General features: G+C 37.8%; 1 protein-coding gene across 7 annotated transcripts in view; it reads right to left on the minus strand.

Annotated features, from left to right (window-relative positions):
* PIK3C2G (phosphatidylinositol-4-phosphate 3-kinase catalytic subunit type 2 gamma) overlaps window positions 1–25,026 on the minus strand; it is a 360,629-nt gene that overhangs the window by 107,011 nt on the left and 228,592 nt on the right. For all 7 annotated transcript variants that reach the window (XM_060166784.1, XM_060166785.1, XM_060166781.1 and 4 more), the window contains 2 exons: window positions 16,564–16,720; window positions 8,207–8,316 (listed from right to left, as the gene is read on the minus strand). In XM_060166784.1, coding sequence (XP_060022767.1) covers window positions 8,207–8,316; window positions 16,564–16,720 — 267 coding nt within the window. The remainder of the gene's footprint in view (window positions 1–8,206; window positions 8,317–16,563; window positions 16,721–25,026) is intronic.

The raw sequence follows: 25,026 nt of genomic DNA on the forward strand, positions 1-25,026 counted from the left end.
CAGTGATTTTGGCACATGTAAAGAAGACATTACTTTTTTTTTTTTTTTTTTTGCGGTACGCGGGCCTCTCACTGTTGTGGCCTCTCCCGTTGCGGAGCACAGGCTCCGGACGCGCAGGCTCAGCGGCCATGGCTCACGGGCCCAGCCGCTCCGCGGCATGTGGGATCTTCCCGGACCGGGGCACGAACCCGTGTCCCCTGCATCGGCAGGCGGACTCTCAACCACTGCACCACCAGGGAAGCCCCATTACTTTTCCTTTTCTTTTTTGTATTGGAGTTACTGAGTGTCTAGCTCTGAGAGTCATTCTTAACTATTCAGAGGGAACAGTGAATTAATACAACTTTGTCATAATTTCTTTTATTCCATGAAGAAAAATAATGGTTCAGTGTTGAATTTGTAATCTATAATATATCTGACCAGCACTTTCTCATAGCTAAACCAATAAAATATGCTATCAGGATAATTCCTATTTTGTTACAAATTTATATTGGACCAATAAGTATTCAGAAGTACTCAAAATATTTTTTAACCAAAAAATTAATATTTTAAATGAATTCAATGAATAATCATTGCTGATGCAGTCTTGGTACACAATTTTTTAAAAAGTTCCTCTCTATGCACTTTTATTTAAAAAAATTTAAGGAAAAGAGAGCACTTGATAAATTTGGTTGAATATTTACGTAACATGTATGTACATTTGTGTGAAGACAAAAATTTAAGCTTCATGTTCTAACCTTTTAAATAAAATAGATACTAAAAAAGCGTATCTCATGTTAATCCTTGTAGCTTTGATGGCATGGTACCCTAATTTGGGAAACACAACTTTAAGCATTTAGATTTTTTTTTACTATTTTCTTTCAACTAATCCAAAGACACTACAGTTAAAGAACATCTATATTATCTGAGATTATGAGTTTTGTATGTAGGACTTTTTTTTTCCATATGATTTTGTTTAGGGTCCTGGGAAGAGCACCCATTGTGCAAGAAATCAATTTTGTTCTCTTTTGAACTCATCAGTTCTGCCTGTGATCCAAGAAATTCAATTAGCTTTCAATCGTTTCATCTAGGAAACAGAGTTGATGACTAGACCATGCCATTCCCTGGGATTATCGATAGAATCAAAGGAAGTAACATATAAAAAGTTATTGTAAATAGAATAATATTATGCAAATATTATTTCAGAAAGCTTACTACCAAATAAGTAAAAAAATGAATATATATATATGAGCCCCAAAGGTAGTAAACTACAGATAGAGAGATACAAAGGAAAACACATGTACAGATTTATGGTTCTGTGGAAAATGACTTGTGGTAAACTCTTTTGAAATCCTTTTTCAAATCCTTTTGAAAGAGATGTTAGGGATTAAAACAAGAGGCAATTTTAGAGTTTCTTATCTTTTTCTCTTTTCATTTCACTTTTTCTCCTGCTTCATAGTTTAGAATTTGGCTTAAAAAATGAAAGATTTTGCTGTTTTCCAAGTTGAAGTTTCAAGTCTTCATAATTCATCTACAAGATCAGCAAGTCTTATGCAAATGTCATCACAGGCCCCTAACTACATACAAACAAGAATTCCAGGCCCCATGGCTTTGAATACAATAAGTAATTCCTACACTTTCTTATGGAGGCTCCTTACAAAATTTAGCCAAATCAGAGCAAATGGAATAAAGAAACTAGGGAAATATTGATGGGCTGGTCTTACTACATATAAGTACTATGCCAGTGAAATGACATTCCAGTCTTCTATCCTCCCCTCCCTCCAAAAGCTACCTTATTTTATTGATGTATTGTAAAAAGCTGTCATATCTGCAGTTTAAAAAACATAGTTTAAAAAGTCAATTTAGTTCAGATTAGTGCTTATAATGCAATAGTTTAAAATGGGAAACTATCACAACTAAAGGAGAAATGTCACTTTAACTTTCCCTTTGAATCTGCTTTCTTCATTTAAGGAAAGTTGGACGTCATGATTGTTAGTTTCTTTAGGTTCTGTTTTTTTGTTTGTTTTTTCTTGTGAGTATTTATTTCTGTAGGTATCAACGGTTAAGCTAAGGCAAAGAAAAACTGTGACCCATATTTATGGAATTACAACAATCCATGAGATGACAATTTGCAAAGTACTAAAAAAAAGTCAAGAAACTTTAATGATAAAAGAACCCAGGGATCTGCATTCCTGTCCTATATTCTGTTTCTCAATCCTGAAGAGAAACCAGATAGAAAGCCATTGAATTACGTTTTGAGACATTTGAGCATAAAGAGTCTTGTCTCACCCTATAGCCACGAGAAATAAACAAGAAGGAATGCAGGGAAAACTGGGAATTTCTGGCATTGTGTCTGCACACTCTAGGTGGCTCAGAGACTCTGACCCCTGTCTTTGTGAAGTCCAGAAGCACTCTTTCTGGATGCTATCAACATTTTCAGCAGCTTCACAGATGTACTTGTTGGGACAGTCATTGTGCCTGCTCTTCCCAATGGCCCCTCATAATTAAGACTGTTCTTTCTAAAGCTCAAAGTTCAGAGAAGACGCTCCAGGCTGTTCTTTGTGAAGGGGTGGTCCATGTTAAGAATAAAGATGGGCAACAGAATCCATGATGGCTTGGTATGAAGGACCCTGTCCAGTAGGGTCAAAGGCAACTAGTTAAGTCAATTAGACTGTCTCTCTCTGGAATTTATATTAGAGAATACTGGCCAGTAGGCAAAAAGAAGTAGAATATGATAGGTAGAGATAAGCAGAGGAGAAGGTCTTCATTTCCTTTAGAAACTGGCCAGGCCATATTGGTTTCCGGAATTTGTTAGGTTAGAGTTTGAGTCCACGTATACCCTTTTCCCCAAGTATACCAGATAGAATCTAGTTCTTGCTATCAAAATACCTCACTAATGCAAATAATTTGTTATTCTGAAGTTTGGAGTTTTGTTTTGCTTCAAGCTGTCTTCAAGCTACTCTTCTCTTTAGTTGAAGAGCAGGGGATCTTATACTTACTAAACCAAAGAATCTGCCTGGCAGGCCAAATGGAATATATGGGAATACATGGAAAATTTCTTCTCACATTTCTGGAGGAGGAAATGAGTAAAGTAAAAAGCATAATCTGCATGTGGGAGGGGAGGTAAGCCAGGAAATTTATGCTTAATGATCTGAGTCTGGTCTGTGAAATAGGTTATCTGTTTCTAAAGACAGCTAACCCAAGGTGTGAGAGTGACTGAAAATTCTGAAATAACCCATTTGGACGGCATTTTAATATATGGTTGCCTTTGTTGCCTAGCAGTGGGCTCGGCAGAGATATTACATGAGAATATCAATTTGCAGGGACTGAGTCATGATACTTTCTTGACTCTATTCAACAGAATGCAGCTGCAAGGGGAGTAAAAAAAGTAAGGGAAGCAGAGAGAGGAGTTGGCAATGATGTGAAAAACCTTTGTGTCCAGTAAACCAATTTTATTTTCATTTTTCTCTAAATGCCATTCATTATAATATAATTTTTTAATGCCATGCAGAGTACAGCATCCTCTGAAACTCTTATGATCAGCTCTTAACCCAGAATGTGAATACCCAAGAGTGAAGTAAGATCCTGTATTGTTCATAAATAGAGGACTCCCTCAGAGAGGCAGGAAAAGCCATTTCTTTCTTTCAAGTCTCAAACAGGGTCAAGAGGGGCAGCCTCTTAATGCTAATGCTGTGGTCAGGACTAGGGCACTTAAGGTATCCATCCACACATGCTGTGTCTCAGATGGCTTAGTCATTCATGACCCAGATCTGTGAGCTTAGTGGCAGTGGTGGGAGTAGGTGGATTTTCATCTTATTTTTATCTGTATCTTAGTAGTATCCGAATAAAAAGTGGCATGAAACACTTTTAGCTTTTCAGAACAAAGAGAACAGGGTATTTAAATATACAGGGCCTCTCAAAAGTATATCTGAGTTAATGACACTCATTGAAGCACCAAGACCAACACTGGATCCATTAATGAACTTGATTTCTTTTTGGTAAATTATGTGCACTGACATCTACACTTCAAGTTTTTCCTTAAGTTTTGATATCCATATAATGTCAGAGAACATAGCTTAAGGTAACAGTATTATTTACACAGAAAAGTAAACAAGTGCACATAATTTTTAAGGCTTCCTTATTATTTTAAATTCAGCAGCTTACTTTTATAAATTCACTCTATACATTGTTTAAGTATTAACAAAAGAAATATTGCATAATTTTCTTTAGCATTTTAAATATCTAAATAACAGAGAGTTTAAGTAACTTTTTTAAATTGTAAAGAATCACAGTCACATTCCACTGAGGCTTCTTGAACCTTGATAATAGGTTCTTCAAAGTGCTAGATGGAATGTGTGATAGAAAAGATCCTCAACATTTGATCTACATATGCTGACCAAGGAACTTAGAGAAGAGTTGAAAAGGAAATCTCAAAACATATTAAATCATATCTAAAAAATACAGGTACATAATTGAGATTTTAGGATAAAAGATACTACTGAGACAGGCTCTTGGAAATAAATGGTAGGGTGAGTCTCATGGGAGATTTCTCTGAGAAGAAAAGTGGAAAACAATATAGAGAGGTTCAAGGCACCTGGTAATGGGCCAAAACAGAAAAAAGGAAGAAGGTGACGGTCTTGGCATCATTAATCAAATTATCCCATGGGGGTCTCCCAGGGCAGTCGTTATAGCAGATCCTGAACCAAACACCCAGGGGACACTTGGTGGTAGCACAGAGATAATAGTTCTGGGAAGGGACTCTGTCCACCAAGGCTCGGGATATTCAGGAATGAGGATTAGTGCCCAAGGAAGGTTATAGGGTCACCTTGGTGAAATTGCAGCCAACATGGGCTCTGAGGAACCTTGAGAAAACTGTGGTCTGAATTATGAAGCAGCACGTCCCCGGAAGCCTGCATATGGGAGGGGTGGATTTGAGCACACAGGGTAGAATTTAAGACCCCACACTCTGGAGCATGACTCCTGGATTCGAATTGTGGCTTTGTCTCCTGCCGGTTGTATCCTCTGGCAAATCATTTTATTTCTCTGGGGTCTCAATTTCCTAATCTAAAAATGTAGATAAAAGTGATACTATCTTATAGACTTGTTATGATGATTAAATAAGTTACTGTATGAAAAGTACTTAGAGTAAGGCTTGAAATATAAGAAGCGCTGTATTAAATGTTAGCCATTGTTATATGACTTCTATACACTTAAATGTTTCATGTTTAGATTGTATTTTCTGTTAAATTAAACTTTTAAATATATTTTAAGGGACTAGAACTTGTTTCACATTCAGATACTTTTGGACTTTTGGAAGTGGGGAAGTGGGAATATGTCCCCTGCTTTACTTGGGACATACTGATATAAGCAACAAGCATATTTACTTAGGTGATATACTACACAGTATGTAATTCAGTAATAAATGAAGCATATCATGAAATAATACATGTTCTGTAGAATTAAGAAGAAAAGAGTAGTTGGTAACAGAATAATCTGAGAAGATTTTGTGGACGAGGTCCAGAGTTTCAAGGGATGGGTAGGACTGAAAGTTAGATCAGATCCCCCCCTCTATTCTAGTAATTTTATGACTCTTAGGGAGCGTTTTTGATGAGGCTATGCATGTGAGTTAAATAGACAAAGCAGGAATGAATGTATATTGACAACGTGATCTACCCTGACAAGAATTCATCTGGGAATAATAGAGGTGGTGTGGATGAACCTTGATAAAGACAATCATATTTATAAGGTCCTCAAAAGTAAGAGGTAAGAAATGGCAAGTCAAAGACAATTATTGAAGAGAAATGACGTGCCCTAGTTTAGATGACTAGATGCCTTTTAAGTCTGCCATGGAGAACAAGTTATTTACCATAAAGTTGTAGAAAGAAGTTTAATTAACAGAACATACTACATAATATCTGAAAGTAAGAAAATTAGCCTGGCAGAGATATGCAGGCAGAATAATGAGGTCTAGCTCACTGCTAGGAAGTTACTGGCTTCAGATCTACCTCCTGTATTAGTTCACATCCTCTTGAACAGGAAGGGAAGCATGAGTCGACAGAGGCAAGCTCACCCATCTCTAAGATTCTGCCCCTTACAGATCGGAGTGTGTCAGATGAAGTTGGAGGATGTGGAGGGATGGGACTCTGGCAGACAAATAAAGCCTATTTACCTTTTTCCTGTGGCCGTGGCCTGAAAGAGCTTTTTTCATCCAATATAGTTTTTTCCTTTGTTTTAAATTATAGGAGGGATAATTTGTGAACTGCAGCACTATAACTGCTTTGTCCAAGCAATGACATATCAAACACAGGTTGCAGCCCAATCATGTTTTCAACCTCCATCTTTCCTGGCCCTCTCTATGCTCCTCCCCTATCTCCCCACCCTGTCTCAATGACATGTCAATAATTGTGCCTGCCTTACTGCCGCCCACTTTAAAGAAAGGCACCTTGGTCAGACCCTGATGGGATAGCCTGAGGGGACTATTTTTGGTACCATGTTAACCCAGCCACTTCGGGTATAGTTAACTGGACAAGGGATGACAGCTAGACTGGAAGGCTAATTCCTACTCATGAGATCCCCAGAGCTCTCTTGAACTCTGAAGGACCTTCCAGGCTCTGTGAGAGATGTCCTTCTGCTTTTCCTGAGGTAGGCTGTCAGCCCTTCCTTGGGATTTCTCATGCAAGTCCCTTGTCCCCATTAGTTGAGGCAACTTGAGAGTCCCTCATCCTTGAAACCAAGGATCTGAAACACCTCTGCCAGCCTTCAAGCGAGTGTCTTTGGCCACAGACAGTTGTCAACTAATATTTGTAGTTTTCTAAGTGGATATAAACAAAAGCTTCTTTCAGAGGTAACTTTACTAGTAAAGGGCATTTTCAAGACTCAAAAAACCTACCAGACTCACCAAAAGAATTTCTAATGGTAGAACTTCAGAAGCAAACCAGATAGCAGGAAGGAATATTTTTGGCAGGGGCTCTGCCTGGATTTCCTTAATCATATATACTTTCCAATGGTAAACGTTGAAAAAACCCTACAGCATGGGATCAAAGTCTTAGCTTTGGGCCCTAGTCCTAGCTCTATTTCTTACTACTTCTTTTAATTGTGGGCAAGCCTCTTACTTCTTTGGATCTCGGTTTTCTAGTTTGCATATTTACTGTCAGAATAAATTTACTATAAGGGCTCTTCCAGCTCTAATATTCTGTGATTCTGTCATATTGCTTCTACTCAACCACAAGAGCAGCCTATACATTCAAGTTCATGAAACAGAGATTCCTTGCAAAAGTGGAATTCTCCAAGTGTTTAGGACATGCATCCCCATGAACTCCCCTGACACCCCTGGAATGGAGAGAGATTCTGCACTATACATTCTGGAAAAAGGAGAGAAAAGTAATACCTGTGTGGGAACTATAAGTACTGTTTTTTTCAAAAGGACAGAGCATATATCTATTAAAAAATATAATTTGTGTTTCCAAATTTCCAGTTGAAAATATTAGAAAAATTAAAAATTAGACTCAAATAAGTTTCAATATCAATAAATTATAGGAAAGAGCACTGTATTTCTCTACTTAAAATATTTACTAGGATAATAATTACAGCTAACATTTATTGAGCACCTAAAATTTGCTAGCAATTATGTTATCCATTCAAAAACTGAAGTTCAAAAGAATCTTATATTATAAAATGCACCACCCTTCTGACAATAATTTTGAGTCTAACCGACCATCACTGTGCTGTGCCCAGACTCTGAACTTGATGTACGCTAGTGTTGCCCCAGACTTGCTTAATAAAAACTGTATTAAAAATAGAAGATAGTCACCAAATATTCCAATATTTCTATCATCATAGAGATGAAATTAGTGAGAATTTCAGAAACAAAAGTGAAATTAGTGAGTCCATATCTCATCATAAATCTCTTCTTTCCAAATTGTTTTTCTGGACATAGTTCAAGTAGAACAACCAATTTATTTATGTCAGCTCTTGCTCTTTTCAATGACCTCTTATTGAGTAATGTATTATATGAAGAGGCTGGTTAGCAAACAATAGCTTGCTACAGAAACACTGACTCAGGCCTTCTGCTAGACATTCACATTGCTCCTTTTCTCTCCCTTGGGAAAAAGACACAAACTTGTTGTAGAAATGACAGCTTCATACCAATGACTGTTCACCCTAAAATCACCTCAAATGTGAAACATGTGTCTGTATTCATGCATACTCACACATTCACTGCTAATCTTACTTGGTAAAATGACTTGTCGCTTCCAGGTCTGTGTCTTGTGGACGAAGGTTATTATACACATATTTCAGGTCTTGGATTCCACTTAGCTCAGGCAATCCTGCATGTAGCATCTTAGCAACACAAGCAAACACACAAACAAAACAAGATAAATAAAACAGAAACAAAAAACCTCAGAATAAATGTAAATCAAATCTCCATCTTGTCTTCTTATTGAAGAGACATATTCAGCATGGGAAAATAGAGGTAATAAGAGCTCTAATGTCAGAATTTCTGGACCCATCATTTAAAATCTAAATGATCTTGAAAAAGTCTCTTAACCTGTTTGGACCTCTATTTTCACATTTTTAAAGTGGATATAAAAATATCCAAAAAAAAATATCCAACATGTTCTGGGAGAATCAAATGCTAATGACTAAGAAAGAGCTCTATACATATACATTATAACACAAAAATTATATCACAATACCTATTTTCAAGAAGAAAAACTTAATGCCCTAAAACCTGTAAGTGAAGTGTCCAGGTCAAATGGTGTGTAAAGACAGAGAATAAAACTCATCTTTCTGGTTCTTAATCTTAGGCGCCATTCCTTTGCTTTTTATTCTTATGTTCTTTCATGACTCTATGACTCATACTACAAGAACACAATTTTCCCTAGTTAAGCGGTGACTGAATTTACTAAAAGTTATTAAAACAATGAAACAATTAAAGATTAAATTGTACAAAGGCTCAGGTATTTTTTCTGCCAAACTTTGGAAAAATACTTCGCTTAAATTACAGTGTAGATTGAAGGGATAACTTTCTCTTTAGTGATAGGCAAACATCTTAGGAAAAAAATAGATCTTTCTGATATAAATTTGAACTCTGAGAAAAAAAAGAAGAATATCATCAGCGTATCTCATGACTAAAATAAATTATTTCCTACTCTGGGAACAGAGGCACTTTTACAGCAGTGGGAAGTTAAGAACAATGCTGTTGATAGTAACAATAATAGATAAACTGAGAATACAGCAATGGAGGATGGGTGAAGTTGTGATTGACTTAATGAAGTTCAAGTGAGAAAAATGGATTTGAAACTGTTTTCCTTTCCTACTCTTCCCACCCAGGCTGAGGGGATAGCATATATAGGTGGACAGAGGAGAGCAAGATACCTTCCATTTGTTTGCAGAAGAGATCCAGGATAGCTTTCTGGAACATTGGGTATCCTGTGGGTGAGCGACAAGAGATGGGGCCGAAAAGACAAGTAGTGCAGGATGTTTTAGCAATCGGAAAGGTTTTGTACTTTGTCCCAATGGCAAGGAAAGTTCTTTTAGTGTTTTAAAATGAGCATTAAAAGAGTGAATTGTGTTCGAGAAAGATCATCATGGTTATATGTGAAAAACAGATGAAAGTGCAGTCAAATAAGAGGCTGGACTAGTAGACTGTTTAGGAATGATGAAAAGTTATTAGATTTTAAATATACGTAGGAAGTAGAATTGAGAAAACTGGGTGATTGGATATATTTGGAGGGCTGGGTGGGGTCTAAAGCATGAATATAGATTTGGGAGTCATTAGCACGCAGATAGTAATTGAAACCATGGGAATGGATTAGGTAGTCCTGGGAAGTTGTCAGCTGTCTTTCCTCATGGATGTTTTTCCAATGGATGATATCAGATTCATGATATCTAAATTTGAGCAAATTTTCTTCTCCCATAAACTCTTCCTCCGTTTTCCTGTTTCATATTTCATCGTCATCATTGTCCAAATAACAAGAAATTCATATCTTCTTTGATTCTCTTTTTCTTGATTCCCAATGTCAATCACTTAATTCTATAAAAACCCTCTCAACAGTCTCATGTATTCATTCCCTTTTCCACTGCAATTATTGTCCTAGTTCAGCTTCTCATCTTCATTTGCTTAGATAACTTGAATAGCCCTTTTCTAGTTATTCAATTGCTACCTCTCTAATTACATAATTTCTGAGTTATCTGTCTAAAATCCAAGCTAGATGATGGTACTCCCTTCATCAAAAACAAAGAAACTTCTAGGTTCTCAGGTGACTATATATAAAAGTCCAAAATGTTCATTCTGTTCTAAATACCTTTCTTAATCTACCTGCGATCTATCACTTCAATCTCACCATCTACATAGGTCTCCATCTGTGCCACAGCCTGGGTGCACCTGATTCCCCCCATTTCCCACACATGTCATGCCCACCCTCTTTAAGCCTCCACAGACACTTATACTTTTCTTTCAGTCAGGATCCCTTTCCTCTCCTTCCTTGTCTATTGAAATTCTTTTTGAAGGCTCATCTCAAATACATCTTCCTCCTTGAAAGCACCACAGATCCTCTTGATAAGATTTTATAACTTGCTTTCTTTGTACAGTAATCCTATTTTGGTTACATGTCTTTCATAGTATTTATTTCTGCCTAGCTTTAACTACATTTTGTCATGTGTATGTTTGTCACATTAGATTTTAAGTTCTTTGAGAACAAAAATTAGGTTTTTATTCCATGTTGAATTGTCTAAATTGTTAACGTGGTGCTTTGTAAGTAGTTAGAACTTAATGAATGTCTGTGAAATAATGAATGCATGAGTGCATGAATGAAAATATATCTGTCAGGCATTTAAAACCTATAGATAGCAAGTTCAACCCCAACTAATAAACTTAAAATCAACCATAGGGAGATACATTGCCAACAGCAACTAGAGTCTAGATTAGGTTTTATCTTATCAGTTCTGTACTTAGAGTTCTAGAGACATGTGTGTATTTATTGTGGCAGTTTCCCCCGTTATCACACTATGACTGTCCATTTACTATGAACAAGCTTCTTCCCTAGATATGAATTGCTTTCTAGTTTCTCTGGATATTCTGAATTCACACCTGCTCATTTAGGACTCTGTCAAACATTTCCTTGGGAAGTAGACCCTATACTTATCCCTTCCTACACACACACACACACACACACACACACACACACACACACACACACACTACACACCAGGTGCCAAGTGCAGATGGCTTCAAACCCAAGTTCTCTCCCTTTCATGTGGCTGATTAAAGGTAACAAGTGCTAACTTTGCCCCTGTTGATGTGTTTCATTCCTTAGAGAGGAGGCTTTGAGTGATGTGACTCGGCACATCAGAGTATGGATGGCCTCATACCTGGTCCACTTAGTCAGGTCTGTTCACTGACCCACAGAGATGTGGTTCAAGTGCCTCCCTGGCTTAGATTACATGGGTTATAACTTTAATTGGGGCAATAAGAAAGGGAAAGCGTGGCTAGTACAGATAATAAACAGATACGTTCTTTTTTAAAGGATAGGAACATTAATTTTTTTTTTTACTTCTGCTTTTCCCCTACTAAGTCCAAATCTATTTTGATAGTTATGCTCAGGGAAGCAGACACTCTTTGCCACCACGTAGAGAAGTTAGAAAGATTTCTGTTGGGAAATATCTGATATAAAAATGGGTGTGATAAACATTTTAAACTGGGTGAATGGTCCCTATGTTCTTTGGGAGCCTTCCATAATAATTTCTATTGATTTTTTAATAAGAGAAAAGCTGATGAAATACAGGCTTTTATGTTAGTGAATTCAGCTAGCAACATTCTTTGTTCTCTACAGATGTTTTGGTTTTAAGCAAGATGGGAATTTCATGGATTATTTTCCCCAGCTTTTCCCAGGAGTAAACAAAAAGGACTGTGAATATGTGGAAACATGCTGCTCTCAACCAAGGCTGAACAATTAACTCCATAGCAGACTCACCAAACACTTGTGGCTCATAATCCTTTGTTAGTGACCATTCATGGAAGGTAGAATTTATGACCCATATCAAGTATTTCTCAAGTTGTAACTAGGTTATGGCACAGTAGATTAACTTCTTTTTAAGTAAGTTAACACAAAAAAAGTTAGTTTGAGAATTGAGGGAAATATAGATTTCCCACACAGGTAGAAAATAATCTTTTGTAAATTTAAATTTGGTTTTTATTTTATAAGAAGCTCTACCAGAGAAGGTGTGGTCTTGAAACCTTTACTGATGCTTTGGTTACCTACAGAATCCCATAGGAAAAAAATGTGAAGAGAAGAGAATCAAGAGGTAAATAACCAGAAAGAGAGATAATAACACACTGCTGTTTTACATATATTTATTCACTGGTCTAATTGGTCCACATTGCTGCTTATCTCTGTTTTAACTTCTGTAAAAGCTTAAATCTAAGATTGTAAGATTAATCTGAATTAGTACCCTTCACTGCCAAAATTTCTTCATTAGCCTAAAAGTCATGCTTGAATAATTAAAACATAGGGAAATTTTTTGCAAACACTATATACCAGAAACCTTCAGCATCTGATTTTAATATTACTTTATAAGAAATTATTTAAATACTTGATTAAAATACCATATATCTACTTCTTTTAAATGAAATAACGTCATACAAACTCTTTAATGACTATTTAATACATTATGACTCACATGCTAGAAGTTTTCTTTTTAGGTAGGTAGAAACATTTATTAAACAAAAGATAAAAGCCCACCAATAGCTTTTAGAATCAATTTTTTTCCAAAAAGCTGTCCTTTCACATTATTTTAACATGCTTACTTGTCATTCAGCATAATTTTACTGTCACCTGAGAAAGGGTATGAAACGATATTTTTGCTTTTCTGCTTTGAGTTTATTTTTGAAACGTCTGTCACTGGTTGAAGTTGTTAGAATATGGTACTTACTCCTAGTATGCAGTTATTTATAGCATTTTAGACATTTAGAAATGCTGGATACCTCATCTGCCTGTGTACATGAATTTTACCTTTCTTATTAAATTAAAAATTTTAAGACCGACTGGGTCTCACATGTTAATGTATCCTCCACAGCTTCTGGCACATATTAAGTACTCAAGAGCTCATGGATTCATGAGTTAGACCCTGCTACAGCCCAAAAGGATATTAGAGTTGATAACCACTTGGATATTTATTATGAAATGGAGTCAAGGTCATGGACTCAGTCTTTGTAGGCTTTTACCCTTGTTATGAATGCAGATTATGAACTATAAACCATCTCATAATTGCAATATGACCTAATAGAATTGGGAGATAGAATGAAATTCTACCAATATGAATCACTGGCTGTTACTGGAAAGCCAACTTGAAGACTCTGGAGATGGGCAGGACCTTATATATTCAGTTTACATGTGAAGTGACCACAGTGTCTTTCTAAATGAAGGACTACATGTATATAGTATATTTAGAAATCCATATTTTTCAAGACAGAGAGGAAAGAAGTAAGGTGCGGCTGTTGTTTGAAAACTGAAACAAGGAACAAAATCAAATCTTTACTGCAACAAGGTCAACATTTATTTAGCACTACCCAATAAAACTTCTCTGCTATGATGGAAATGTTTTATATCTGTGCTGTCCAATATGTTACCATGAGCCAGATGTGGCTATTGAGCACTTGAAATGTGGCTAGTGAGACTTAGAAGCTGAATTTTAAATTTTATTCAATGTTAATTAACTTAAATTTAAATAACCAAGTGATTCGGGGATACTGTATGGACAGTGCTGTTATAGGTTAACAAGGATCGAGTATAATAAATTAATTGGATTCTACTATGTGACAGGTACTGTGCTAAGTGTTTATATTAATTATCTAATAGGGTTATTATGAAATGTAAATCAGTTAATACACATAAAGCACTTAGCATAATGCTCATGCAAAGGATTCACTATTAGGTCATTTATCAGTCCTACAAGGCAGATGCTATTACCTTCAGTTAATAGACAAGGAAACATGAGTCCTACTGGAGTTAAGTAACATACCTGAGGAATGTAGCTAGTATAATGCCAAGCTAGAATTCAAACCCAGGAAGGCCCTGCACCAAGTCTGTGCCATTAATAGCATCTAGTAGAATTGTCATCTGAAGGCTCTAAACCAGTTATTTTTGATGACTTTATTGACTCCAAACACCATGCTGATTTAAAAATGATGTATTTCTCTACTACAATTTGCTGCAATTACTAGTGTATGTATGTGTCCAAAGGAACCACCACATTTTTCTCCCAGTAGATATGTCTATTAGATCCTTCTCCTCTCACCCTGACTATCTGGTCTGTCCACTGGACAGTGGAAGGAAACATTAAAAAGTCCCCTGTTGTATGGTCACATTATCTTTAATAAAGGAGGCAAGAATATACAATGGAGAAAAGACAGCCTATTCAATAAGTGGTGCTGGGAAAACTGGACAGGTACATGTAAAAGTATGAACTTAGAACACTCCCTAACACCATACACAAAAATAAACTCAAAATGGATTAAAGACCTAAATGTAAGGCCAGAAACTATCAAACTCTTGGAGGGAAACATAGGGAGAACACTCTATGACATAAATCACAGCAAGATCCTTATTGACCCACCTCCTACAGAAATGGAAATAAAAACAAAAATAAACAAATGGGACCTAATGAAACTTCAAAGCTTTTGCACAGCAAAGGAAACCATAAACAAGACCAAAAGACAACCCTCAGAATGGGAGAAAATATTTGCAAATGAAGCAACTGACAAAGGATTAATCTCCAAAATTTACAAGCAGCTCAATATCAAAAAAACAAACAACCCTACCAAAAATGGGCAGAAGACCTAAATAGACACTTCTCCAAAGAAGATATACAGAGTGCCAACAAACACATGAAAGAATGCTCAACATCATTAATCATTAGAGAAATGCAAATCAAAACTACAATGAGATATCATCTCACACCAGTCAGAATGGCCATCATCAAAAAATCTAGAAACAATAAATGCTGGAGAGGGTGTGGAGAAAAGGGAACACTCTTGCACTGTGGGTGGAAATGTAAATTGATACAGCCACTATGGAGAACAGTATGGAGGTTCCTTAAAAAACTAAAAATAGAACTACCATACGACCCAGCAATCCCACTACTGGGCATATACCCTTAGAAAACCAGAACTCACAAAGAGTCATGGGGCTTCCCTGGTGGCGCAGTGGTTGAGAGTCCACCTGCCGATGCAGGGGACACGGATTCGTGCCCCGGTCCGGGAAGATCCCACATGCCGCGGAGCGGCTGATCCCGTGAGCCATGGCCGCTGAGCCTGCGCGTCCGGAGCCTGTGCTCCGCAACGGGAGAAGCCACAGCAGTGAGAGGCCCACGTACCGCAAAAAAAAAAAAAAAAGAGTCGTGTACCAAAATGTTCATTGCAGCTCTATTTATAATAGCCAGGACATGGAAGCAACCTAAGTGTCCATCAACAGATGAATGGATAAAGAAGATGTAGCACATATATACAATGGAATATTACTCAGCCATAAAAAGAAACGAAATTGAGTTATTTGTAGTGAGGTGGATGGACCTAGAGTCTGTCATACAGAGTGAAGTAAGTCAGAAAGAGAAAAACAAATACCATATGCTAACACATATATATGGAATCTAAGAAAAAAGAAAAAGAGTCATGAAGAACCTAGGGGCAAGACAGGAATAAAGACACAGACCTACTAGAGAATGGATTTGAGGATATGGGGAGGGGGAAGGGTAAGCTGTGACAAAGTGGCATGGACATATATACACTACCAAACGTAAAATAGATAGCTAGTGGGAAGCAGCCGCATAGCACAGGGAGATCAACTCGGCGCTTTGTGACCATCTAGAGGGGTGGGATAAGGAGGGTGGGAGGGAGGGAGACGCAAGAGGGAAGAGATATGGGAACATATGTATATGTATAACTGATTCACTTTGTTATAAAGCAGAAACTAACACACCATTGTACAGCAATTATACTCCAATAAAGATGCTAAAAAAAAAAAAATTCCCCTGTTGGTCAACAGAGAGTACCCAGGACCATGACTCAGTAGACTCAATGTAGTAAATGTACCACCCTCGAGTCAAGTTGCTAGGAAGTCACCTTACATTTTTGGCTCTCAGTTTCTTAATCTGGAAAATAAGCAAGTGATCAAAGGCAGAGATTGGGAGGGAAACCAGAAAAAATCCTTGCTTGTTCTACATCACTGGGTTGCCATAATGTGAAAATGAGACAGTATTTTAAAAATACTTTTGAAAAAATTCTAAAGCACAGTACAATTGGTATAATATTCTAAATTACTGTCCTTGACCTTTAATCAAAGTACTGAGATAACCCCTGAATACATCAATATTATTGTGAAGAGAAAGGTTTGAGACAATAACTGTGAACAAATGTTATGAATTATTAAGAAATGTATTTATAAGCTGTACCATGGTGCTTTTAGTTTGTTCATTCCATTCTGTTTTGAATAGCTCTTTGGGGAACTCCAAGCCATTAGGAAAGATAGACTACTGAAAGAGAGCCATAAAGGAAGCTTATTATTTCTGTTATTTCCCCAAGGGACTTACCATTTCTAGCAGGTTTAAGAGCAGGCGGCTGTGTCTTCTGACAATATTATAAGCTCGACAGCAAAGCTCCACAAAATCTTGGAAATGCTGTGGGTTTTTCCCACCCTCTGTAATAAAGTACTCCATCTCTGAAGTAAAAATAAAAGGGGCTCTGTCCCTATAAACCAAAAAACAACACCAACCATAAGCAGGAAGAGAAATGGTTTGAAGGGTTATATTAGGCAGTGACAACAACTTATTTCCATTTGAAATTTTTTGTTATATTCTAATGCATGAACCTCCTTCATTGTAGGACAGCTGGAGAAACTTGCTAACTGTAGACTTTGAATAATGTAGCTGAACTGCAACAGAGAAGGAAGGGTAAGTTATTTTACAAAGTTGACCTATATTGGCTTAAATAGTTAATTCCAAGTTATATTTGATGTGAATATTATTCATTAAAATTAATTTAAGGCCAAATTAATAATTAAGGTGATTTTACATAAAGTATATTTATTGCTAAATTTTTAAATGATAGAACAGATCATTTATTTAACCTCATGGTGCTTTTTTTTTTTTTTTTTTAAAAACCTTTCTCTTTCCCTTAGATGGTATACTGACCCTTTAGGTAAAAAGTTTCAGGCAAAAGCTAAGATATAGTGGGCCAACATCAGTCCCGGGATCCCCCTTTTGGGCCCCACAGCCAGCCACCACTGGGACCCTGTCCTGCCCACCAGTGGGTTGGCAGCCTCCTCTTGAGCCAGAGCTGGACAGCCAACCAGATGGGGGCCAGCCCTGACTACCTGTGCACCCACAGTAGTCTGCCTCATCACAACAGAAGGGCCCACTCAGCCCACATAAAGGGCACCCCTAGAGCATAAAGCTCTGCCGACCAGAGGGTAGTGTGCTGTTGGGCCCCATAGGACATCTCCTACATAAGGCCATTTCTCCAAGGTCAGGAAACATAACTGACTTGCCTAATACTTAGAAATAAACAGAGAATTAGGCAAAATGAGGAGACAAAGAAATATGTTCCAAAGAAGGAACAAAACCCCAGAAGAACTTTGGAAGTGGAGATAAGCAATCTATCCCATAAAGAGTTCAAGGTAGATTGTACAAATGCTCAACAAATTGGGGAGCATTATTTACAATAGCCCAGATATGGAAGCAACCTAAGTGTCTATCGATAGATGAATGGATAAAGAAGACGTGGTGTATATATAACGGAATATTATTCAACCATAAAAAATAATGAAATCTTTCCATTTGCAACAACATGGATGGACCTAGAGGATATTACACTAAATGAAATGTATCAGACAGAGAGAGACATATATACCACATGGTTTCACTCACATGTAGCATTTAAAAAACAAAACAAACAAACATAGCAAAACAGAAACAGACTCAGAGAACAAAGTGGTGGTTGCCAGAGGGGAGGGAGGTGGGGGGATTAGTGAAATAGGTGAGGGAAATTAAGAGTTACAAACTTCTTGTTATAAAATAAATAACTCACAGGGATGTAATGTATAGCATAGAGAATACAGTCAATAATATTGTAATAATTCTGTATGGTGACAGATGGTAACTAGACTTATCATGGTGACCATTTTGTAATGTATAAAATATTGAATCACTATGTTCTACAGCTGAAACTAATTATGATGCTGTAAGTCAGTTATAGTTCCAAAAAAAAAAGAAAAGCTAAGATATGTAATGACAGGTTCTTTCAGAAGGTAATCTGAAAAAACAGATGTTACCAACTTACTGTGATATGCTTAGTAAGGGAAAAAAGAGGTAACTATATTTCATTTCTGGAAAAACAGAAAAACAAAGGACCAGAAAGAAGGACCAGAAGATCCTGTTTTCCCTATATTTGTCAGTTTTTTCTCATGTTATTTGAAACACGAAGAGACCTGAGATGAAGTGTTAGTGCTTCTAATAGCGAGAGCAGAGAGAAGGCTGCTCACCCGCTCTGTGATGAGGTCTCCCTAACTGAATAAGAGCAAGGATGAGACAGAGTTTCATTACTGATTTGGCTAAAGGTCAACTAGAACAGCAGTCCCCAACCTTTTTGGCACCAGGGACCAGTTTCATGGAAGAGAATTTTTCCACGGACCAGGGTGGGAGGGTGTGGTGGTGGTGGGAGGGGATGGTTTTGGGATGATTCAAGTGCATTACATTTACTGTGCACTTTATTTCTATTATTATTACATTGTAATATATAATGAAATAATTATACAACTCACCATAATGCAGAATCAGTGGGAGCCCTGAGTTTGCTTTCACTTGCCACTCACTGATAGGGTTTTGATGTGAGTCTGCAAGCAATTGATTGATTATGGTCTCTGTGCAGGCAAACCTGTCTGCTAATGATAATCTGTATTTGCAGCCACTCCCCAGCGCTAGCATCACTGCCTCAGCTCCACCTCAGATCATCAGGCATTAATTCTCATAAGAAGCACGCAACCTAGATCCCTTGCATGCACAGTTCACAGTAGGGTTTGCCCTCCTATGAGAAACTAATGCCATCTCTGATCTGACAGGAGGCAGAGCTCAGGCGGTAATGAGAGCAAAATACAGATGAAGCTTTGCTCGCTCCCCCGTCGCTCACCTCCTGCTGTGCAGCCCGGCTCCTAACAGGCCACCGACTGGTACCGGTCTGTAGCCTGGGGGTGGGGACCCCTGATCTAGAAGCATTTGAAATGCGAATACAGTTTTGAGTAAAATGTTGTTAAAAACAAAGATTTTTGTTTTTTTACATCTTTATTGGAGTATAATTGCTTTACAATGGTGTGTTAGTTTTTGCTTTATAACAAAGTGAATCAGTTATACATATACATATGTCCCCATATCTCTTCCTTCTTGCGTCTCCCTCCCTCCCACCCTCCCTATCCCACCCCTCTAGGTGGTCACAAAGCACCGAGTTGATCTCCCTGTGCTGTGTGGCTGCTTCCCACTAGCTATCTATTTTAGGTTTAGTAGTGTATATATGTCCATGCCATTCTCTCACTTAGTCACAGCTTACCCTTCCCCCTCCCCATATCCTTAAGTCCATTCTCTAGTAGGTCTGCGTCTTTATTCCCGTCTTGCCCCTAGGTTCTTCATGACCTTTTCTCTTTTTTCTTAGGTTCTATATATATGTGTTAGCATATGGTATTTGTTTTTCTCTTTCTGACTTACTTCACTCTGTATGACAGACTCTAGGTCCATCCACCTCACTACAAATAACTCAATTTCGTTTCTTTTTATGGCTGAGTAATATTCCATTGTATATATGTGCCACATCTTCTTTATCCATTCATCCGATTATGGACACTTAGATTGTTTCCATCTTCTGGCTATTGTAAATAGAGCTGCAATGAACTTTTGGTACATGACTCTTTTTGAATTATGGTTTTCTCAGGGTATATGCCCAGCAGTGGGATTGCTGGGTCATATGGTAGTTCTGTTTATAGTTTTTTAAGGAACCTCCATACTGTTCTCCATAGTGGCTGTACCAATTAACATTCCCACCAGCAGTGCAAGAGTGTTCCCTTTTCTCCACACCCTCTCCAGCATTTATTGTTTCTAGATTTTTTGATGATGGCCATTCTGACCGGTGTGAGATGATATCTCATTGCAGTTTTGATTTGCATTTCTCTAATGATTAGCGATGTTGAACATTCTTTCATGTGTTTGTTGGCACTCTGTATATCTTCTTTGGAGAAATGTCTATTTAGGTCTTCTGCCCATTTTTGGATTGGTCTGTTTGTTTTTTTGTTATTGAGCTGCATGAGCTGCTTGTAAATTTTGGAGATTAATCCTTTGTCAGTTGCTTCATTTGCAAATATTTTCTCCCATTCTGAGGGTTGTCTTTTGGTCTTGTTTATGGTTTCCTTTGCTGTGCAAAAGCTTTGAAGTTTCATTAGGTTTATTTCTGTTTTTATTTCCATTTCTCTAGGAGGTGGGTCAAAAAGGATCTTCCTGTGATTTATGTCATAGAGTGTTCTGCCTACGTTTTCCTCTAAGAGTTTGATAGTTTCTGGCCTTACATTTAGGTTTTTAATCCATTTTGAGCTTATTTTTGTGTATGGTGTTAGGGAGTGATCTAATCTCATACTTTTACATGTACCTGTCCAGTTTTCCCAATACCACTTATTGAAGAGGCTGTCCTTTCTCCACTGTATATTCCTGCCTCCTTTATCAAAGATAAGGTGACCATATGTGCATGGCTTTATCTCTGGGCCTTCTATCCTGTTCCATTGATCTATATTTCTGTTTTTGTGCCAGTACCATACTGCCTTGATTACTGTAGCTCTGTAGTATAGTCTGAAGTCAAGGAGCCTGATTCCTCCAGCTCCATTTTTCGTTCTCAAGATTGCTTTGGCTATTCGGGGTCTTTTGTGTTTCCATACAAATTGTGAAATTTTTTGTTCTAGTTCTGTGAAAAATGCCAGTGGTAGTTTGATAGGGATTGCATTGAATCTGTAAATTGCTTTGGGTAGTAGAGTCATTTTCACAATGTTGATTCTTTCAATCCAAGAACATGGTATATCTCTCCATCTATTTGTATCATCTTTAATTTCTTTCAGCAGTGTCTTATAATTTTCTGCATACAGATCTTTTGTCTCCTTAGGTAGGTTTATTCCTAGATATTTTATTCTTTTTGTTGCAATGGTAAATGGGAGTGTTTTCTTGATTTCACTTTCAGATTTTTCATCAATAGTGTATAGGAATGCCAGAGATTTCTGTGCATTAATTTTGTATCCTGCTACTTTACCAAATTCATTGATTAGCTCTAGTAGTTTTCTGGTAGCATCTTTAGGATTCTCTATGTATAGCATCATGTGGTCTGCAAACAGTGACACCTTTACTTCTTCTTTTCCAATTTGGATTCCTTTTATTTCCTTTTCTTCTCTGATTGCTGTGGCTAAAACTTCCAAAACTATGTTGAACAAGAGTGGTGAGAGTGGGCAACCTTGTCTTGTTCCTGATCTTAGTGGAAATGCTTTCAGTTTTTCACCATTGAGGATGATGTTGGCTGTGGGTTTGTCATATATGACCTTTATTATGTTGAAGTAAGTTCCCTCTATGCCTACTTTCTGGAGGGTTTTTATCATAAATGGGTGTTGAATTTTGTCGAAAGCTTTCTCTGCATCTATTGAGATGACCATATGGTTTTTATCCTTCAATTATTAATATGGTGTATCACATTGATTGATTTGCATATATTGAAGAATCCTTGCATTCCTGGAATAAACCCCACCTGATCATGGTGTGTGATTCTCTTTATGTGCTGTTGGATTCTGTTTGCTAGTATTTTGTTGAGGATTTTTGCATCTATGTTCATCAGTGATATTGGCCTGTAGTTTTCTTTGTGACATCCTTGTCTGGTTTTGGTATCATGGTGATGGTGGCTTTGTAGAATGAGTTTGGGAGTATTCCTCCCTCTGTTATATTTTGGAAGAGTTTGAGAAGGATAGGTGTTAGCTCTTCTCTAAATGTTTGATAGAATTCGCCTGTGAAGCCATCTGGTCCTGGGCTTTTGTTTGTTGGAAGATTTTTAATCAGAGTTTCAATTTCAATGCTTGGGATTGGTCTGTTCATATTTTCTATTTCTTCCTGATTCCGTCTTGGCAGGTTGTGCATTTCTAAGAATTTGTCCATTTCTTCCAGGTTGTCCATTTTATTGGCATAAAGTTGCTTGTAGTAATCTTTCATAATCTTTTGTATTTCTGCAGTGTCAGTTGTTACTTCTCCTTTTTCATTTCTAATTCTATTGATTTGAGTCTTCTCCCTTTTTTTCTTGATGAGTCTGGCTAATGGTTTATCAATTTTGTTTATCTTCTCAAAGAACCAGCTTTTAGTTTTACTGATCTTTGCTGTCATTTCCTTCATTTCTTTTTCATTTATTTCTGATCTGATTTTTATGATTTCTTTCCTTCTGCTAACTTTGGGGTTTTTTGGTTTTTCTTTCTCTAATTGCTTTAGGTGCAAGGTTAGGTTGTTTATTCGAGATGTTTCCTGTTTCTTAAGGTAGGATTGTATTGCTATAAACTTCCCTCTTAGAACTGCTTTGGCTGCATCCCATAGATTTTGGGTTGTCATGTCTCCATTGTCATTTGTTTTTAGGTTTTTAAAATTTCCTCTTTGATTTCTTCAGTGATCACTTCGTCATTAAGTAGTGTATTGTTTAGCCTCCAGGTGTTTGTATTTTTTACAGATTTTTTCCTGTAATTGATATCTAGTCTCATAGGGTTGTGTTTGGCAAAGATACTTGATATAATTTCAATTTTCTTAAATTTACCAAGGCTTGATTTGTGACCCAAGATATGATCTATCCTGGAGAATATTCCATGAGCACTTGAGAAAAATGTGTATTCTCTTGTTTTTGGATGGAAGGTCCTATAAATATCAATTAAGTCCATCTTGTTTAATGTATCATTTAAAACTGTGTTTCCTTATTTATTTTCATTTTGGATGATCTGTCCATTGGTGAAAGTAGGGTGCCAAAGTTCCCTACTATGATTGTGTTATTGTCGACTTCCCCTTTTATGGCTGTTAGTATTTGCCTTATGTATTGAGGTGCTCCTATGTTGGGTTCATAAATATTTCCAATTTTTATATCTTCTTCTTGGACTTTTTGCAGTTTCCTATAATTTTATAAGTATATATTACCCTGTTATTTCCCAAACAAACTACCTCTTCCTTTCCAATAGTTATACCTTTTATTTCTTTTTCTTCTTCTTTTTTTTGCCTCATTGCACAGCTAAGACCATCAGCACAGTGCTGAACAGAAGTAGTGAGAGAGAGCATCCTTGCCTGGTTCCTGATCGCAGGGCAAGATGTTCAGTCTAGTCTTTCAACTGAACATTTGATATGAGCTCTAGATTTTTTCCGGGTGCCCTTTACCACTTGAGAAGATTCCCTTCTATTCCTGGTTTGCTGATTGTTTATGTGAATATTTTGCCATGCACTGTTTCTACATCTAATTGAGATTTTTTTTCTCCTTTATTCTGTTAATGTGGTGAATTATACTGACTGATTTTCAAAGGTCAGCTAAGCTTAGATTGCTGGTAAAAAACCCTCTCTGGGTTATGACCTGTTATTCTTTTTATATATTGCCAGATTCGTTTTGCTAATAGTTTCTTAGGGAGTTTTACATCTGTGTTCACAGAGGACAGTGTTCTGCAATTGTCCTTTTCTTGTTAGGTTCTTGTCTTATTTTAGCCTCACTGAATTAGTTAGGTAGTATTTCCTCCTCTATTCTCTGAAAAAGCATGTGTAAGAATGTCTGAAGTTTTCCCAGTGAGGGGTGCTCCTGGTGTCTTGTGGGTGGAGGTCCCACAAAAAGACCCATCCTGCCCCAGCATCGACAGTGCTGTGCAGGCGGCAGACACTCCGCGAGGGGCGTGCAGCTCACATGCTTCCATGCCCATGAGGCCTCCACACAGTTACATGGCTGCTTCCCCACCTGCTCCTGGTCCAGCATCACCTGGGAGCCTGTCGGAAATGCCAGTTCTCAGGCTCACCAGCCCGGTTGACCAGAAACCCTGGAGAGCCAACCCTGCACGATGGGAGTACCAGACATGATGTAACTCAGAAGATGCAAGAGGAAGGGGAGCAGCAGGGGTTTCCAGCTAATTTCAACACTGCTCCAGAGCTGGGCACAGATCAGATGGAGGACCACGCTACTGGGTGAAAAGTGCCAGCCCTTCTCTATCCCCATGAGCCAGTCCATGGCTGCGCGGGGACCGTTGCGCCCGCCGCCCAACTCTCTCGGCCCTCAGCTCGCGGCGGCGGTGGCAGAGGCCGGAAGTCCATAGAGATTTTTGAATGAACTGAAGACATTTTAAAATTTGAGCCTAGCAGCCTAGATATAACTAAGTTCAGTTCAAGCAGTAACTGAGAAAAGTCAAGGATTATTGAGGAAGCCTCTGAATTTTTTTGGTTAATTTTATGTATATATGTGTATATATGTACATAGTTGTTTGTTTGTTTGTTTTTGGTCATGCTGTGGGGCTTGCAGGATCTCAGTTCCCTGACCAGGGATTGAACCTGGACCTCAGCAGTGAAAGCCTGGAGTCCTAACTTAGGCCACCAGGGAACTACAAGGATAATTGTCTTCTTTACTGTTGCTATGCTTAGCTATTTTAATAAAAACATAGTAGTGAAACTGCACCTCAGATTGGGTCTTGAACCCACTTGCTGGGACTCAAACTCAGCCTAAACCCAGATTGGGACTTGAACCCCCGAGGCCGGAACTTGAACCTGGCCAAAACCCTGATTGGGACTTGAACCCATGCAACCGGGACTCGAACCCGGCCAAAACCCAGTGTCTTCCAACTGAGATCACACAGCTGGTTTCAGTACTTAAGGAAGCTCAGGTTCTTGATGTCTCATCGCAGAAAAAATTCAGTGAGAGACAAGTGATAGGTAAGAAGTGGATTTATTTAGAGAGAAACACACTCCACAGACAGAGCGTGAGCCATCTCAGAAGGT

The sequence above is a fragment of the Lagenorhynchus albirostris genome, chromosome 11, assembly GCF_949774975.1.
Source record: "Lagenorhynchus albirostris chromosome 11, mLagAlb1.1, whole genome shotgun sequence".
Taxonomy (NCBI): domain Eukaryota; kingdom Metazoa; phylum Chordata; class Mammalia; order Artiodactyla; family Delphinidae; genus Lagenorhynchus; species Lagenorhynchus albirostris.